General features: G+C 36.9%; 1 protein-coding gene across 4 annotated transcripts in view; it reads right to left on the bottom strand.

Annotated features, from left to right (window-relative positions):
* Positions 1-16,964, bottom strand: part of NDUFAF2 (NADH:ubiquinone oxidoreductase complex assembly factor 2) — a 278,588-nt gene that overhangs the window by 128,121 nt on the left and 133,503 nt on the right. For all 4 annotated transcript variants that reach the window (XR_008379758.1, XR_008379755.1, XM_053590157.1 and 1 more), the window contains exon 3: positions 14,560-14,600. Coding sequence is in view for 2 of the 4 variants with exons in the window: in XM_053590157.1 (XP_053446132.1) it covers positions 14,560-14,600 (41 nt within the window). In the remaining 2 variants the exon portion in view is untranslated. The remainder of the gene's footprint in view (positions 1-14,559; positions 14,601-16,964) is intronic.

Raw genomic sequence — 16,964 nt, forward strand, 5'->3', positions numbered from 1 at the left:
ATCTATTAGGTACCATGTACTCTACATACATAGTTGTTAATGTTTTTTGGGGGAAAAAATCACTCATGGACAATTCTTACCCATTCTGCATGGACTGGTTGCCTTTCATGTGATAGCACCCTTCCCTTGTGCTGTAGTTTTGTTTCTTGGATCTCATCCCTCTCTTTGAATTTACTCCTTTAGTAACTTCCTGAGAAACAGTTTGTAGCAGATATGCATGTCTAACATGTGTTTATAACACTCAAGCTTAAACGATGTACTGGGTAACAGAGCTCCAGGCCAGACCTCATTAACATGAGAATCCTGAAGGCACTGTTAGTTTACTACCTTTCAGCTTCCGGGTTTGCTAGTTCTCTGATTTTTCTTTTCTTTGCTGTTTTTCACCTTTTCTTTCTGGCCTCCTTTACAGGAAATTGCTTCAGTAGAAGATTCTAACCCTTCCATTAAATATTTATTTCTATTACTTTTTTATTTTCCAAAGAGCTCCTGTTTGTTGAATTTTCCTATTCGCATGCAGCATGTTCTCACTTCATGATTACGGTATCGTGTTCAAACTTCACCAACCATCCCAGGATTGTCCAGCATAGCACACTTTTTCCTCCCGTATAGGATTACAGGTTAACATTTAGTTGTCATGTGTATCAGTCTTTCTTCGTCATTCATGACACTGACATGACGTGCCAATTTAGGTTTTCTAGTTGTTTCTTTGTGATTATGTTAAGGTTACGCATTTTTGGCAAGAATACTACATGAATGTAGTATTAATGTAGATTTGTACTATTAGCACACCTTTTGACCACCTTGGTGGTATTTGCCAGATTTGTCTGCTACAAAGTTCTCATTTCCCTCTTTGTATTTAAGTAATCTATAGGGAAATGCCTTCACACCACATAAACAGCCTGTTCCCCAACATAATTTGATCAAATGTTTTTACTATCTATTAATGATTTTTTCCCAATTACCACTCTGATAGTTGAAAAGTGTTTTCCAATTCTAGTATTTCTTCTACATGTGGGGGTTAGTATTTAATTGCTTCTAAACAGATTTTAAACTAGGTCATTGTTTTTAGCACCAGCTTAAACTCCTCTTTCAGAGTTTCCTGGCACTGAGCATTCTGGGGTTCTGTGGTTTACTTCTGGTCTTTCTCATCTGCCAGATTAGGATTCATTCTTCTCAGTTTTACTAAATCTGGTAACACTTGCCCATCTGCTCTTCAGCTTCTAAAACATTGTTGCTGGTTTTGCCTTCAAATTTCTTTGGCCTTAAGAGTTTATGCCTTTTTAAAATAAATTCCCTTACTGTCACTTTCATTTAGACTAGAGAAAGTGATCTTAGGTGTTTGTCTCACCGTCTTTAAAGGCCCATTATTTTTTCCCTGCCTTCAAATTTTATACTAATGGTATATTGTATGAAATCTTCTGTAACTTGCTTTTTTAGCTCAATACCATGCTGCTGAGATTTATCCATGTCAATACATACAGATCTAGTTCACTTTTTAAATATTATATCCCAATGTATGAATGTGCTGCAATTTTCTCATTCATTTCCACTATATTAATAAAAGTGATACTGTTTTAGAGTAGGGTTGAGGTCTATTTCCCTAAAAATATATACACTTAATTTTTGCAATATAAATCAATAAGGAAGTACAATTATATACTTGAAATTGAAAAGTCAATTTTAAGACATTTCAATCTTGTATCTTATAAAATCAGCCTAATAATACTGGGCACAGAGAACTCACTCAAGAATGTCACTTGGAAACAACACTGAAGTAGGTCTCAAGAATTCAAAAACGAGGCTCAGCGTCTATAGCTCAGTGGCTAGGGCGCCGGCCACATGCAGGTTCGACCCCAGCCCGGGCCTGCCAAACAACAATGACGACTACAACCAAAAAATAGCTGGGCCTTGTGGAGGGCACCTGTAGTCCCAGCTACTTGGGAGGCTCAGGCAAGAGAATCGCTTTAGCCCAAGAGTTGGAGGTTGCTGTGAGCTGTGACACCACAGCACTCTACCGAGGGCGACATACTGAGACTCTTATCTCAAAAACAAAAAAGAATTCAAGAACAAGATTCCTCTCTGAATGTTAAACTGTATGGTTGACATATCATAGGCCAGAAGAGACATATGAAAAGAGTAAAACAAAACAAAAATATCTGTAGGGCCAATAACATCTGACTGAAATATAACTATTGAATAGCAAAAGAAGTGCATTGATCAGAATAGAAAAACAAAGAAAAAAGAAGAAGCATACAGACAAATGCTGATAATCCATAAAAACACTGTCCATGGGAGCAGAAACCTTAACCAGCACTGGCAATTTTTCTGATGCCAACTCATAAGGTTATTCCTTGTAAAAATATAGATATTGAAAACAGTAGCCATTCTCTTTAGATATTTCCATTGCTATTAGTGAGACTATCCTTGTGAGATGGACACAACAGACAATTTTGAAACTGGTGTAATTAAATATTTTTCTTAATTCTCCTTATTTTAATGTCATACTTACTGAGCAACCTCCTATTTTTTCCCATGCCAATTTAATTTCTTTCTGTAAATTAATATATTAGAATTGGCCACCATTTCAAATTCATATGCATTTCAGTCTGTGATATCTTTTGGACGAAATCAAAAAAATGAGTCTTTGGAGTCTCCAGCCCAGATTCGAGAATATGATCAAGTAAACAAGATACTATGATGTGGGGTCCTAACCAGTCACCCACGCCTTTCCTTAGACCACAGCAGCAACATCTCAACTGTATTCGCCATTGATTTCTCAAATTTTCTCTTTCCCTTTTATGGAACATGTGTATTAAAAATGACATAGGCTAAACTCTAATTTTGTAGGTTTTCATCTACTGTCTGTAAACCTATTACTAAGCCATGTATTTTGTCAAACTTTAGCAATAAATGTAACCACTTTTTCAGATAGAAAACTTTATTCTGTATCTCACTATTTTGTTAGTATAAAAAAGATGCAATATTCCAAAATATTTGCTATAAATACCTTCTAATAAAAAAGAGTTAGGACTAGAAAAAGCCTACCTTAATAGCTTTGTGAAACATTAATTCACCTTGTACTACACTGAAGAACAGATGCTGAACTATACAGATGCTCCTCAGTGTACAATGGGGTTACAGCCAGATACACCCACTGCAAGTTGAGAACGTTGTGAGTTGAAGATGCACCTATCCTAACAAACATCATAGCTTAGCCTAACCTACCTTAAATGTGCTTAGAACAGCCTATAGTTGGGCAAAATCATCCAACACAAAGCCTATTTTATAACTAAATGTTGAATATCTAATGTAATTTATTGAATACTGTTCTGAAAGTGAAAAACAGTATAGTTGTATAGGTACTTGAAGTACAGCTTCTACTTGAATGTATACTTTTTTCTCATCATTGTAAGTCAGTGTCTGTCTATATTGCCAGCCTACAATTAAATGTGCATTTCTATTAAAAAAAATACAAGCAATGTTCAACTTGGAAATATGTTCAGTTTTACAAGGTTATTTTAGAGTTGATTGATAGAAATTCAAAACCATCTCACAGAAACCATATAATTACCCATGGAATTGAGATTTTGAAGTCTGTCTATAAAAGCCAATCAAACAACCAGTCAGATCAGGCTCTGTGTCAGGGGCCTATGGCACACAAATAAGTAAGTCAGAATACCTGTGGCCAAATAGCTCACAAATGAGTCAGAAACATGGACAAAAAGTAATTTTAATGCTGAACACAAAGGATTATACAGGAGTAAATAGTGGTGTAGTTATATCAAGACAGGAATGATTAACTCTATGAGTTAAGAAACTGACAAGAAAAAAGCTGAGGAAACCAACCAAAGATCTGAAAGGGTCTTCTAAAAGGAATGAAACATGAACAGAAGTATGCCAGCTAATGGGAGAGGGAGAAGACAGTAAACTGGAGAAACAGCAGTGAGTTCCTTGAAAAGTAGGGTGGGTAGAACAAGTATAAGGAATCAAATCTAGAAACTCGGGCTAGGCACAAATCAGGAGGCCTTGCACAATATGCCAAGGAATTAAACCTACTACTGAAGGACCCAGTGATGCCATTTTGGGCTTTTCGTCATTTCAGGCTTTTGTCCTCCATTTTAAAAGCAACCTGAAAAATCTTTTGTTTCGTTTCTTAGTAAACCACACCCCTCCCTATCTCCTGGGATGCGTCCCTATCTCCTGGGATGAGTCCCTATCTCCTGGGATGAGTCCCTATCTCTCGGAGTGCATCAGAACCGGCCCACCTCCCCTCCACCCCCCTCCAGCCGTTGAGATTGGCGGGACCCTCTCAGCCTTAAATTCTAGTGTCAGCCTAAGAGATAACCAACCCAAAGGCCACACTTTGTTTCCCACGCCCCTCACCCCATAACCACAGCATAAAAACCCCGCGGGCAACAAGCACAGTGCTCTCGGCCCCAGTTGCATCTGGGAATGCCAGCAACCCTGGCTCAAGCCTGAATAAATGCCCTCGTGTGATTTGCATTGGTGTCTGGCTCTCTCGTATGGTCATTGGGGATTCCAATTCTCAGGTGTAACACTACTAGCCAGAATTCCCCAGAAACTGGGCCTAAAATCAATCTCTTCAGTCTTCAAGGTAGTCTGGAGAAAAACTGTTAGGTCAAAGGTTGTGTATTTGATTTTATAACAAAATTCCAGTTTTCAAACACAGTTGCATCATTTTTACCCTAGCTAGCACTGTATGAAAGTTGTGGTTGTTCAGTTATGGCATCAATCTTTTAAATTTTAGCCATTTTAGTAGGTATGCAGTGGTATTTCATTGTGGTTTCTCTGATATTTACTTACAGGGAATTTACATGCCTAGCAGCCATTCTTACATCTTACGAAGTTCCTATTCAAGATGTTTTGCCCAATTTTCATTAGCTTTGCCTTTTTTTAATCGAAGTGTTTGTTACATATAGTCTAGAATACAATTTCTTTGTCATATACACGTACTGTAATAATTTTCTCCCAGTCTGTTGCTTTCCTAATGTTTTCTTTTAATAAGCATTAGTTTTTATTTTGATTAAGTCCAACTTATCAATGTTTTTCCTTTATGGAGAATGCTTTCTGCTTTCTGTATACCCCAAAGTTGTAAAGATATTCCATTATGTTTTCTTCTAGACATAGAAGCATTATGGTTTGGTTTTTATGTTTAGTCTCCAATCAATTTTGAATTAATATTTGTGTATGGTGTGAGGGATCACGGTTCATTTCATCCTCATATGGATATTAAGTTATTCCAGAACCGTTTGTTAAAATGACTTTCTGTCCCCAATTGCGATGTTTGGGTGCTACTGTTAAAAACCAACTGGCTAAAAAAAAAAAAAAAAAACCAACTGGCTGTATAGTGTCTATTTTTGGACTCTTGAATCTTTTCCCATGATTTCTTTATATACCCTTACGCTAGTACAAGTATCATACTGTCTTAATTACTATAGTTTTAAAGTAAATCTTAAAGTCAGCAGTATTAGTCTTCTAATTTCCATATTCTTTTTCATGATTGCTTTCAGCTATTCTAGGTCTTTTGCATTTCCAAATACATTTTCAAATTAGCATGTTGATTTCTACTGAAAGTCTGATGGAGTTTTAACTGTATTTTTATTTATTTATTTTTTGAGATAGAGTCTATGTCACCCTCCGTAGAGTGCTGTGGTGTCACAGCTCACAGCAACCTCCAACTCTTGGGCTTAAGTGATTCTCTTACCCTAGCCTCCCAACTAGATGGGGCTACAGGCACCTGCCATAATGCCTGGATATTTTTGGTTGTAGTTGTCATTGTTGTTTGGCAGGCCTGGGCTGGCTTCAAACCTGCCAGCTCCGGTGTATATGGCTGGCACCCTAGCTGCTGAGCTACAGGTGCCAGCCGGAGTTTTTTTTATTTGACTCTATAGACCAGGGATTCATAAAGTATTGGCTATGTACCAGCAGCATTAGCAACTCTGGCAGGATCTGTGAACATGTTTTAAATGTAAATACTCAGGTCCCAACCCAGACTTAGTGGATCAAAAACGTTGAGGTTCTAGCCTGAATTAAAGCGAGATTCTATATGTACAAAAAAGAGAAAAAAACAGCTCATGGTGCATGCCTATAGTCACTAAGGAAGTTGTGGCAGGAGATCTACTTGAGCTCAGGAGTTTGAGGTTGCAAGTGAGCTATGATGAACCCACTACACTCTACCCGGGGCAACAAAGCAAGATTCTGTCTCAAAAAAGAAAATAAAAAAAAAAAAGAAAATGCTGGGCTTGGGGCCCAGTAATCTGTATTTTCACAAGTCTTTCAGTTGACTCTGATATATAATAAACTACAAGAATTAAAATTACTACTATAAATCAATTTGGGGGTAATAAACACCTTAGCCATACTGTATACTACAGTTTATAAACAGACAATACCTTCCATTAATTCAGGTCTTCTTTAATTTCTCTCACCAACATTTTGTAGTTTTGAGACTAGACATCTTGCATAAATTTTGCTTAATTTATCCCATAGCAATCTATGTTTTCTGATGCTATTATAAATGGTACTCTAATGGCTACTGGCTAACCTTCAGTCATAGTATACAGGAAATACGCAAAGAAATTTACTTGAGGTTGGGTGTTCACTAAAAGATTTGAAGAAAAGTAGAGATCTCAAATGTTTAGGAACATCTCAAAAACTAATCAGTTTAACAGGTGCACAAAAATAGCAGGTTGTTTTCCATGAATAGATATAGGCATTAAGCATGAACAATTGCAAATATCACAAAGAGATACCTAGACATTATGCTATCCTATAGTCTTGCCAAAAATTTTCGATAAAAAAGATCCAACATGAATATCTAACTTCTAAATCCAGTTGTCAATTTGGAAGAAAGACAAAGGAACATATAATGAAATGCACCAAGAACATATAAGATGAGCAAAATCTAGACTGTGGCAAACTGGGTTGGGTTTTTCAGCAGATAGATTTGTAAATAAGTAAAAGAGACAAAGTAGCATAGATTGAAAGATTTAAGACCAATACAAAGTTTTTATAAAATGGACAAATCTAAACTTCAATGTACATTTGGGCAATAAAACTATTTTAAAATGTGAGGAAATGATTACTATAAAGTCAGGTTCAGGGTTGCTTTTCAGGGGAGAGAAGAGGTTGTTACTGGAATGAGGTACATGATTCTGGAGTAGCTAGCAAAGTTTATTTCTTGATCTGGCTAAAATCTGCCTTATAATTTCATAGCTTAGCAATTTACAAAGCTATTCCTTTCAGCCTTATGTCTTTTATGTATGTTTTTCTTTACTTTAAAAAAGTTTGTTTTTGTTTTTTTTTACCTTGTAGTATAATGTAAGTAAAATCTGGGCTTGAAGAATATATAAGTTTTAGAGGTAGAACAGTGTTTGGTGAGAACTAAGCTTATAGTGGTTATTCCCTTGAGGCAAGGCCACTAGTGTGGATGAAGTAAAAAAACTGGGCAACTACTTGGGAAGTAGAAGATTGTATGCTAACATTCTAACCTCAGTCAACACTGTGGCAAAAGGACCTGGTTGTTGGCAAAGATAAAAACGATACTATTCAGTCATTAAAAAGGAGGGTGACTTTACATCTTTTGTATTAATTTGGGTGGAGTTGAAATACATTCTTCTTAGTAAAACATCACAAGAATGGAGAACCAAGAATCCAATCTACTCAATTGCTATATGAGGACAATTGATGCTACTATGTGGTGGGGGGTAGGGGGAAGGGGGAACAGAGAGAGGAAATGAGGGAGGGGAGGGTCACAGTGTGTGACATACCTCTTGGGGGAGGGACACCATTATTAGAGGGACTTTACCCAGCAAATGAAAGCAGTGTAATCTGACTCTTTCTACCTTCAATGATTCTCTAAAACTGAAAAGAAAAAGAAAGAAGAAAGAAAAAAAGAGGAGCCTTCAAGTAGGCTTTGAAATGAAAAAAAAAAAAAAAAAATGATGACCAGGTAGAGGAAAAATATACTTGGATTACAAAGTTCCTCCACTCTGTTGGGCCCACAAACTGGAAGAATATTTTGGAAGTGGCTCGGGGAACTGAGGAGCAGTTGAATCCAATTTCTTTCTGTGGGGTATGGGAAAATGAAAACAATTTGCTTCAAGCAAAAAAAGGATTCACCATCTTTCAGGCAGGTTTCAGAGAAGGTTATATGGTAGAGAAAGTTTCTAGGAAAATAGTAATGGATGGGAATTTGCTGACAAAGAAAAGAAATTCTTGAAACATAGTAGAAAGGCTCAGGAAGAAGGAAAAAGGGTGTGAGTGTGTATACTGGGGAGGGTAGAGGACCATAAAGAATAATGTGGTTAAGAGTACTTTCGAAAGGAGACAAGAGAGGGCTCCGTTTGAATAATCAAAAATTTAGCAAGAGTGTCACGGATGCAATGACTTGGTCATTGACTGGAGTTTGTTTGAGGTGATGCAATTACCAAAACTTAGTGCCTGAAGCCTAGTTATTACTGTTGCCTTCATCTAATCACTTTGCATATCAATGTTTCATTAGAAGAAGGCTTTCAAAGTTCTGAGGACAGAACAAGTATCCTTCCCTCTGAGAGAAGTAGCTGTTATAGGAACAAGGGAAGAGGAATCAGAAGGGCTTTTCGATCCATCTTTCCCATGTAAAATGCACAGCATACTTCTGAATCCTGAATCACATCAACTCCCTCCCCACAAAAAATCCCTTTTATTCCAAAGTTTACTGACTTTGGAAAGAAGGGTATGAGAAAAGGAAGCTAAGGCAGGAACAATGTACAAAGCTATTTAAAAATGGGCTGAGAGATGTGCTTACTCAGACCTTGGCCAGAGCACAAATGAGGCGAGTACAGGAGGAATGGACAAAGTAAATAGAGTTATGCCAACTGATGGAATCATGATTCTGCCCTACAGTGCTCCATCTCTCAACAAGTGGGGGGTGAATGTTGAAGTCCATTTATACTGTTATCAGAGTTTGTAATAATAAAGAGTTTGCTATGGGGCAGCGCCTGTGGCTCAAGGAGTAGGGCACCAGCCTCATATACCAGAGGTGGCAGGTTCAAACCCGCCCCCGGCCAAAAAAACTGCAAAAAAAAGAGTTTACTTTAACTCCAACTTTATGTAGTAATGTGGGACTATACAAAGTATACAAAAATATGAATTATAGGTATCCCTGAAGGAAAAGAAGAGAGTCTTCAAAGTATGGTAACTTTAGTTGATGAAAGCTTTAGCTAAAAATTCCCAAATTTCCCAAGCATTGCCAAAGATTCAGACATACACACTTACGAGATGGATACTGAACACGGGGAAGACTCAGTTCAAACAGAGCTTCTTCTACACACATTGTAATTAACATTGCTAAAGTCCAAATGAAAGAGAAAATTATACAAGCAGCCAGATGTAAGCAGCAGTTGATCTATAAGGTCAAATACATCAGGTTAACAGTAGACTTCTCAGCAGAAACTTTGTAAGTCAGAAAAGAGTGAGTTCCTACTTTCAATCTTCTGAAACAAAACAACTGCCAGTCTAGGATTCAGTATCCTGCAAAACAAAATTTCATATTTGATGGAGGAATCAAATCTTTTACTAACAAGCAAACATTGAGGAAATCTGCCACTACTATACACAGACCAACACAATAGATCCCTAGTAAAGTAAAGACATCTATAAACTAAATAAAGCTTAGCTATCAGAATGGCCCATGTGATAAAAGAAAGCAACAGAGCCCCAGACAATAAGAAGAAGAGAACCCCACTCAGGCCTATCAATTCTCTCAATAAATGTGAATGGCTAGAATTCTCCACTGAAGAGACACAATAAAAGAGATGGAATAAAAAAATGAAAGCAAAGTACATTCTGCCTTCAGGAAACACATCTACTCTTGAGGGACAAATCAAGACTCAAGGTGAAGGGGTAGAAAACATTATTTCGTGTAAATGGAAACCAGAAGAAAGTGAGAGTTGCAATTCTTACAGCAGATACAATTGACTTTAAAGCAAAAAAATTAAAGAAAAAGATAGACACTGTATATTAATCAAGGGAACAATCCAAGAAAATGACATTCCAATCCTAAATATTTATGCACCTAATTTAAACACTCCCAGATTTATAAAGCAAACCTTACTTGGTCTGAACAACATGATAAACAATACCACTGTAATAGCCATGGACATCAACACCCCACTAACAGAACTGGACAGATTCTCCAAGCAGAAGCTAAACAAAGAAGCAATGGGCTTAAATTAACATAGCTCTGGAACAAATGGGCTTAACAGAACATTTCACCTAAATACTACTAAATATATGTTATTTTCATTAGCTCATGGATCATTCTCATGATCACATCTTAGGTCACAAAGTCTCGACGAAGTAAGAAATAAATAGAAATTATATCTTGTATGTTTATAAACCACAATAGAATTAAAGTAGACCTCAATTTCAACAGAAATACTCATTCCCACACAAAGTCATGGAAACTAAATAACCTGTAGCTGAATGACAGCTGGGTAAAGGATGAGATAAAGAAGGAAATCATTAGATTCCTTGAAGACAATAACAATGAGGCCACAGCTAACAAAACCTGTGGAATACTGCAAAAACAGGCCTAAAAGGTAAATTCACCACATTAAACACCCATATACAGAAATCGGAAAGAGTACAAATCAACAATCCAATAAAACATCCCAGAGAAGTGAAAAAGGAAGAACAATCTCAAATCAGCAGAAGAAAAGAAATAACCAAGATTAGATCAGAGCTAAATGAAATCAAGAACAAAAGAACCATTCAGAAGATTAAGGAAATAAAAAATTGGTTCTTTGAAAAGATAAACAAAATTAATAAACACTTGACCAGATTAATCAAAAACAGGAAAGTAAGATCTCTAATAAGCTCAATCAGAAACAAAAAGGGGAAATAATACCAGAGAAATACAAAATATCATCACTGAATACTACAAAAATGTCTACGTGCCCAAAAATTTGAAAATGTGGAGGAAATGGACCAATTCCTAGAATCATTAACATCCCCAGACTTTTTTTATTTTTTAATTGAGATGGAGTCTCACTTTGTTGCCCTCAGTAGAGTGCCATGGCGTCACAGCTCACAGCAACCTTAAACTCTTGGGCACAAGCAATTCTCTTGCCTCAACCTCCCAAGTAGCTGGGACTATAGGCACCTGCCACAACACCCAGCTATTTTTTTTTTTTTTTTTTGAGACGTGGTCTTGCTCTGGCTCAGGCTGGTCTCAAACCTGTGAGCTCAGGTGATCCACCTACCTCGGCCTCCCAGAATGCTGGATTACAGGCTTGAGCCACTGCGCCTGACCTACTATCCCTAGACTTAACCAGAAAGAAACAGAACTCTTGTACAGACCAATATCAAGCACCAAAACTGAAATAACAATAAAACAAAATCAAAACCCAGACCTGAAGGTTTTACACCAGAATTTTAATAAACCTTGTACCTATATTGTAGAATCTATTCTAAAACATTGAGAAGGAAGGAACCTTCCCTCACTCCTTCTATGAAGCAAGTATCACCCTGATACCCAAACCAGGAAAGGACACAACAAAAAAGAAAACTACAGACTAATATCACTAATGAATATTGATGCAAAGATACTCAATAAAATCTTAGCAAACACAATTCAGCTATACAGCAAAACATGAATACATCATGACCAGGTAGGTATCACCTCAGGAATGCACAGCTGGTTCAACAGACACAAATCTAAATAATGTAATTCACTTCTTAAACAGAAGTAAAAACAAAGACCACACAATACTCTGAACAGACACAAAAAGCAATTGACAAAATTCAGCATCTCTTTTAATAACACTTAAGAAAACTGGCAACAGAGGAGGCCAAACTATCGCTAATGGCTGATGATATGATCTTACACCTAGAAAACCCCAAGGACTCAATTGTGAAAGTCCTGGAATTGAGCAATGTCTCAGGATATAAAACCCATGTATACAAATCAGTAACCTTCACACATGCTAACAACAGTCAAGCTTTATCAAATCAAAGACACAATATCCTTTACAGTAGCATCAAAGAAAATGAAATACATCAGAATATATTTAACAAAGGATGTTAAGGATCTTTATAGAGAGAACTATAAAACACTAAGAAATCACAGAGAATGTTAACAGATGGAAGAACATATCACGCCTGTGGCTTGGGAAGAATCAACATTGTTAAAATGTCTACACTACCCAAAGCAATCTACAGATTTAAGGTCATCCCTATTAAAATACCAAGGTCACACTTTGAAGAGCTTGAAAAAACAGTTCTACGCTTTGCATTGAACCAGAAAAAAAAAAACAAAAAACAAATAGCTAACACAATTCTACAAAAAAGAACAAATCTAGAGTTACCAGACTTCAGGCTATGCTATAAGTCTATAGTGATCAAAACAGCATGGTATTGGCTAAAAATAGAGACACAGATCTATGGACTAGAACAGAAAATCTGGAGATGAAACCAGCTTCATATTGCCATCTGATCTTTGATAAATTAAACAAAAGTTAACACTAGGAAAAGAATCCCTATTCAATAAATGGTGCTAGGAGAACTAGTTAGGCACATGTAAAAAGACTAAAACTGGACCCATACCACTCACCACTTTATAAAAACTAATGCACAATGGATAAGAGATTTAAATCTAAAACACAAACTTATAAAAACCCAGGAAGAAAGTGTGGGGAAAACTCTTAATTTTACTGGCCTACAAAAACAATTTATGAAGACCCGGGTGGCAACTGCAGCAACAAAAAGAAATAAATGGAACCTAATCAATTAAAAAGCTTCTGCATAGCTAAGAACATAATAAACAAAGCAAAGAGACAACCTACAGAATGGAAGAAGATATTTGCATGCTACAAATCCAGTAAAGGACTAATAACCAGAATCTACAAAGAACTCAAGCAAATCAACAAGAGATCAAATGACTCCATTAAAAAGGAGGCAAGAGGACAGCATCTGTAGCTCAAAGAAGTAGGGTGCCGGCCCCATATACCAGAGGTGGTGAGTTCAAACCTGGCCCCGGCCAAATAGAAACTTTTTTCATGAAGACAGATCAATGGCCAACAAACAAATGAAAAAAAATGTTCATCATCCCTAATCATCAGAGCAAAGCAAATCAAAACCACTTGAAGATATCACCTAACTCCTATGAGAATGGCCCACATCAAAAGTTCCCAAAGCAACAGATGCTGGTGTGAATGTGGAAAGAAGGGAACACTCATGTGCTAGCTATTGGTGGGACTGCAAACTAGTACTGCCACTGTGGAAAGAAGTATGACTATCCCTCAATGACCTATAAGTAGCCCTACCATTAGATCCTGTAATCTCATTACTAAGTATCTACCCAAAAGAAAAAAAGACATTTTACCATAAGGACATTTGCACTTGAATGTTTACAGCAGAATAATTCACAACTGCAAAGATGTGGAAACAACTCAGGTGCCTTTCAACACATGAATACCATTCAGTCATGAAAAAGATGGAGATTTCATATCTTTTGTCACAATCTGAATAGATATGGAGAAAATTCTCCTAAGTGAATTATCACATGAATTGAAAAACAAGGATCATAGTAAAATGGAACCAGTAGATTAAGAACTACATGTTCTCATGAGAGAACAACTTGATTAAATTCAAGTAGCAGGGAGAGGTGAAAGGGTTGGGTAAAATTCCACCCAATGGGTGCATAGCATGGATAGACTGCACACTTCCTGGGTGAAGGACACAACTACAACCCAGACTTTAACCTTACAAAAGCAAACTGTGTAGTTTAATTATATGTGCCCCCTGTATTAATCTAAAAAAATTTTAAAAGCCCATAGAACTCAAATGTCCCACAGGAGAGAGCAAAAGGATTCCAAGAGGGGAGCTTTAGGAGTGTGTCCACCTGAGCAAGGGAGACATTGGATTCAATCAGATTTACAAAAAACATTTAAAAAAGAAAAAAGAAAGCATTTGTGAAGGGAGAATTATTAATAATATGACTCTTGTGTTAACCATTGGATTTTTTTTATCATGATTACCAACTACGGGATGTGTTAGGTTTTGGGTCTGTCTATGGGATGAAGAACAAGTAGAGTCTTTCTCCAACACCATCACACAGAAACTGAAAGTTTCAGATAGGCCACAGGTGATGGTGTATAACTGGGTTTCAAACAACTTACCTCAGGCCTAAAAATAGACGCCAGGGTAGCAACTGTATTAAACAAATTTATGACAATATTTAACTTTATAGCACCAGTATACATCTGTGTCTGGCCTATGCTGTGCATTCAGTAAATGTCTACTGAAAAAAAAAAGAAATAAATGTCTACTAACAACAGAAAAAAAAAATATATATAGTATTAACACGTCATGTTAATATATATCTATTTTTATTAAAATGATTTCAACTGTTTTCTATGCAGTAAAGTTAGCAATTTTGGGAAATACACCATACTTTTTCTAAAGCTTCAGGTATCCTTGTGAGTAGAAACTTCTAATTGAGAAACACAGCATTATAAATACAAACTATCTGAACATTTCCTTGTGTAGTCTTACCTCCATAGTAGGTGGAATCTTTCTTGTTTTTCTAATCCAAGCTGGAAAAAATAATAATATTTGTTTCAGTATTCCATGATTTGCACATTTTAACCATTCATGCATAAAACAAATACTTTTTTTTTTGGCCGGGGCTGGGTTTGAACCCACCACCTCCAGTATATGGGGCCAGTCGCCTACTCCTTTGAGCCACAGGTGCCACCCATAAAACAAATATATATATGTATTTTTTAATTAGAGACAGAGTCTCACTTTATTGCTCTTGGTAGAGTGCTGTGGCATCACACAGCTTACAGCAACCTCCAACTCCTGGGCTTAGGCGATTCTCTTGCCTCAGCCTCCTGAGTAGCTGGGACTACAGGCACCTGCCACGGTGCCTGGCTAAAAACAAATATTTTTGAGCATTTACTCTACATCATTTGAGGTACTGGAAATAGAGCAGGGAATCAAAGACAATGGAACAGATGAAGTCTATGTACTGCAGCATATATAATACTGAATAGGTTACAGAAAATAAATGCACAAACATATGCATGGTGGTGATATGTTATGAAAAAACATAGTGTAGAGAAGATAAAAGGGGACCATTTGATATATTTGCAATCAGACCTCCTAATTGTCTCTATCCAACTTAGTGTATTTACAGCATGCAGACCAAACCTAAACACTGTAAGCTTTGAGGCAATATCAAAATTATATAATTCTGAAAATTTGAATTAGTTACTTTTCAGTTTATAAAGGAAGGGATTTAGAAAAGTTTTCATTTACAGGCATCACTCTTTTTTTTTTTTTTAGTGTGCAATTTTATTTATTTATTTTATTTATTTATTTATTATTGCTAAATCATATATGTACATTAGTGCAATCAAGGGGTACAATGTGCTGGTTTCATATACAATCTGAAATAATCTCATCAAACTGTTCAATGTAGCCTTCATGGCATTTTCTTAGTTATTGTATGTAGACATTTGTATTCTGCATTTAGTAAGTTTCGCCTGTACCCATTCTAAGATGCACGGTAGGTGTGGCCCCACCTATTACCTTCCCTCCACCCTAAACTCCCCTCTCCCTTCCCCTCCCTTGGCCCTTTCCCCAGGGCATCACTCTTTTGATCTGCTACAGCAAGCAGATAACTTCCTGTAGCTGACAAGTATCCTCAGACTTCAGCTCTAACACTTGGGAGAGAAGCTGAGGGAGAGTCCACATTTGCTATGTGCCTTTGGGCACAGGGAACTGTGCTGGGTATTTTATCCATAGTGGCCATGGGAAGGGAGAGGGACAGTTGCCTCGGAGGAAATTATTGGACTCACATGAAAGACAGTATAGTCTAGCGCTTATGTGAGTAGGTTCTAAAGTCAGATATTCAGGGTTCAAACCCCAATTTCAACACTTATATCACTTATTTGCTGTGCCATTTACAGCAAGTTATTTAATTTTCTAAGCATCAGACTTCCCATTTACAAAATGGCAATTATAATATATCTACCCTTTGAGGCTGTGAAAATTATGAGATAATACATCTACATGCTTAGCTCAGAGCCTGGTATAAAGTAAGAATGTATGTTTAAATTAATAATGTTATCATCACTATTATTTAATAAACAGAGTTTTTATAAAAAGACTCACAAAAACAAAGATCAGTAATATCTGTTTAGCCTGTAGGATGTATAGGCGACTGTGAGAAAATACATTATAGGGAACACGGTCTTTAAAAAGTAGAAAACCATTGTACTACCACTTTAGTTGATTCAATATTGGCATTACAAAATTGTGAGATACCCTCATTTCATAGAGAAATGGAATAATTTTCCTAATTTTATACATTAAGTAGTAAGAGTGGCATTTGAATTCAGATCTGACCCTGTCTCTGGCTCGAATCATTATGCTCTATTAAGCAGTCTTTCCAACATTAGTGAGCAACTTGTAAAGAACACTAAACTAAGAAGAAGATAGTTGCAACTCTAACTATAGGTCAGAAAATAGGAATTATTTATCCTGGCTCGGCACCTGTAGCTCAGCAGCTAGGGCACCAGCTACATACACCACAGCTGGTAGGTTCAAACCCAGCCCAGGCCTGCCCAAACAATGACAACTACAACCAAAAATAGCCAGGCGTTGTGATGGGTGCTTGTCCCAGTCCAAATGTCCCAGCTACTTGGGAGGCTGAGGCAAAAGAATCACTTAAGCCCAAGAGTTGGAGGTTGCTGTGAGTTGTGATGCTACAGCATTCTACCAAGGGCAACACAGTGAGACTCTGTCTCAAAGAAAAAAGAAAAAAAAAAAGAAAAGAATTATTGATCCTGTTTTACAGATGGGGAAACTGAGGCTCAGACAAATTAAGCAACTTACTTAAGGCTATATGGTAAATGAGTAGCAGACTGGAGATCAAACCCTGGTTGAAGTGG

This window comes from Nycticebus coucang, chromosome 1 (assembly GCF_027406575.1).
Source record: "Nycticebus coucang isolate mNycCou1 chromosome 1, mNycCou1.pri, whole genome shotgun sequence".
NCBI lineage: Eukaryota > Metazoa > Chordata > Mammalia > Primates > Lorisidae > Nycticebus > Nycticebus coucang.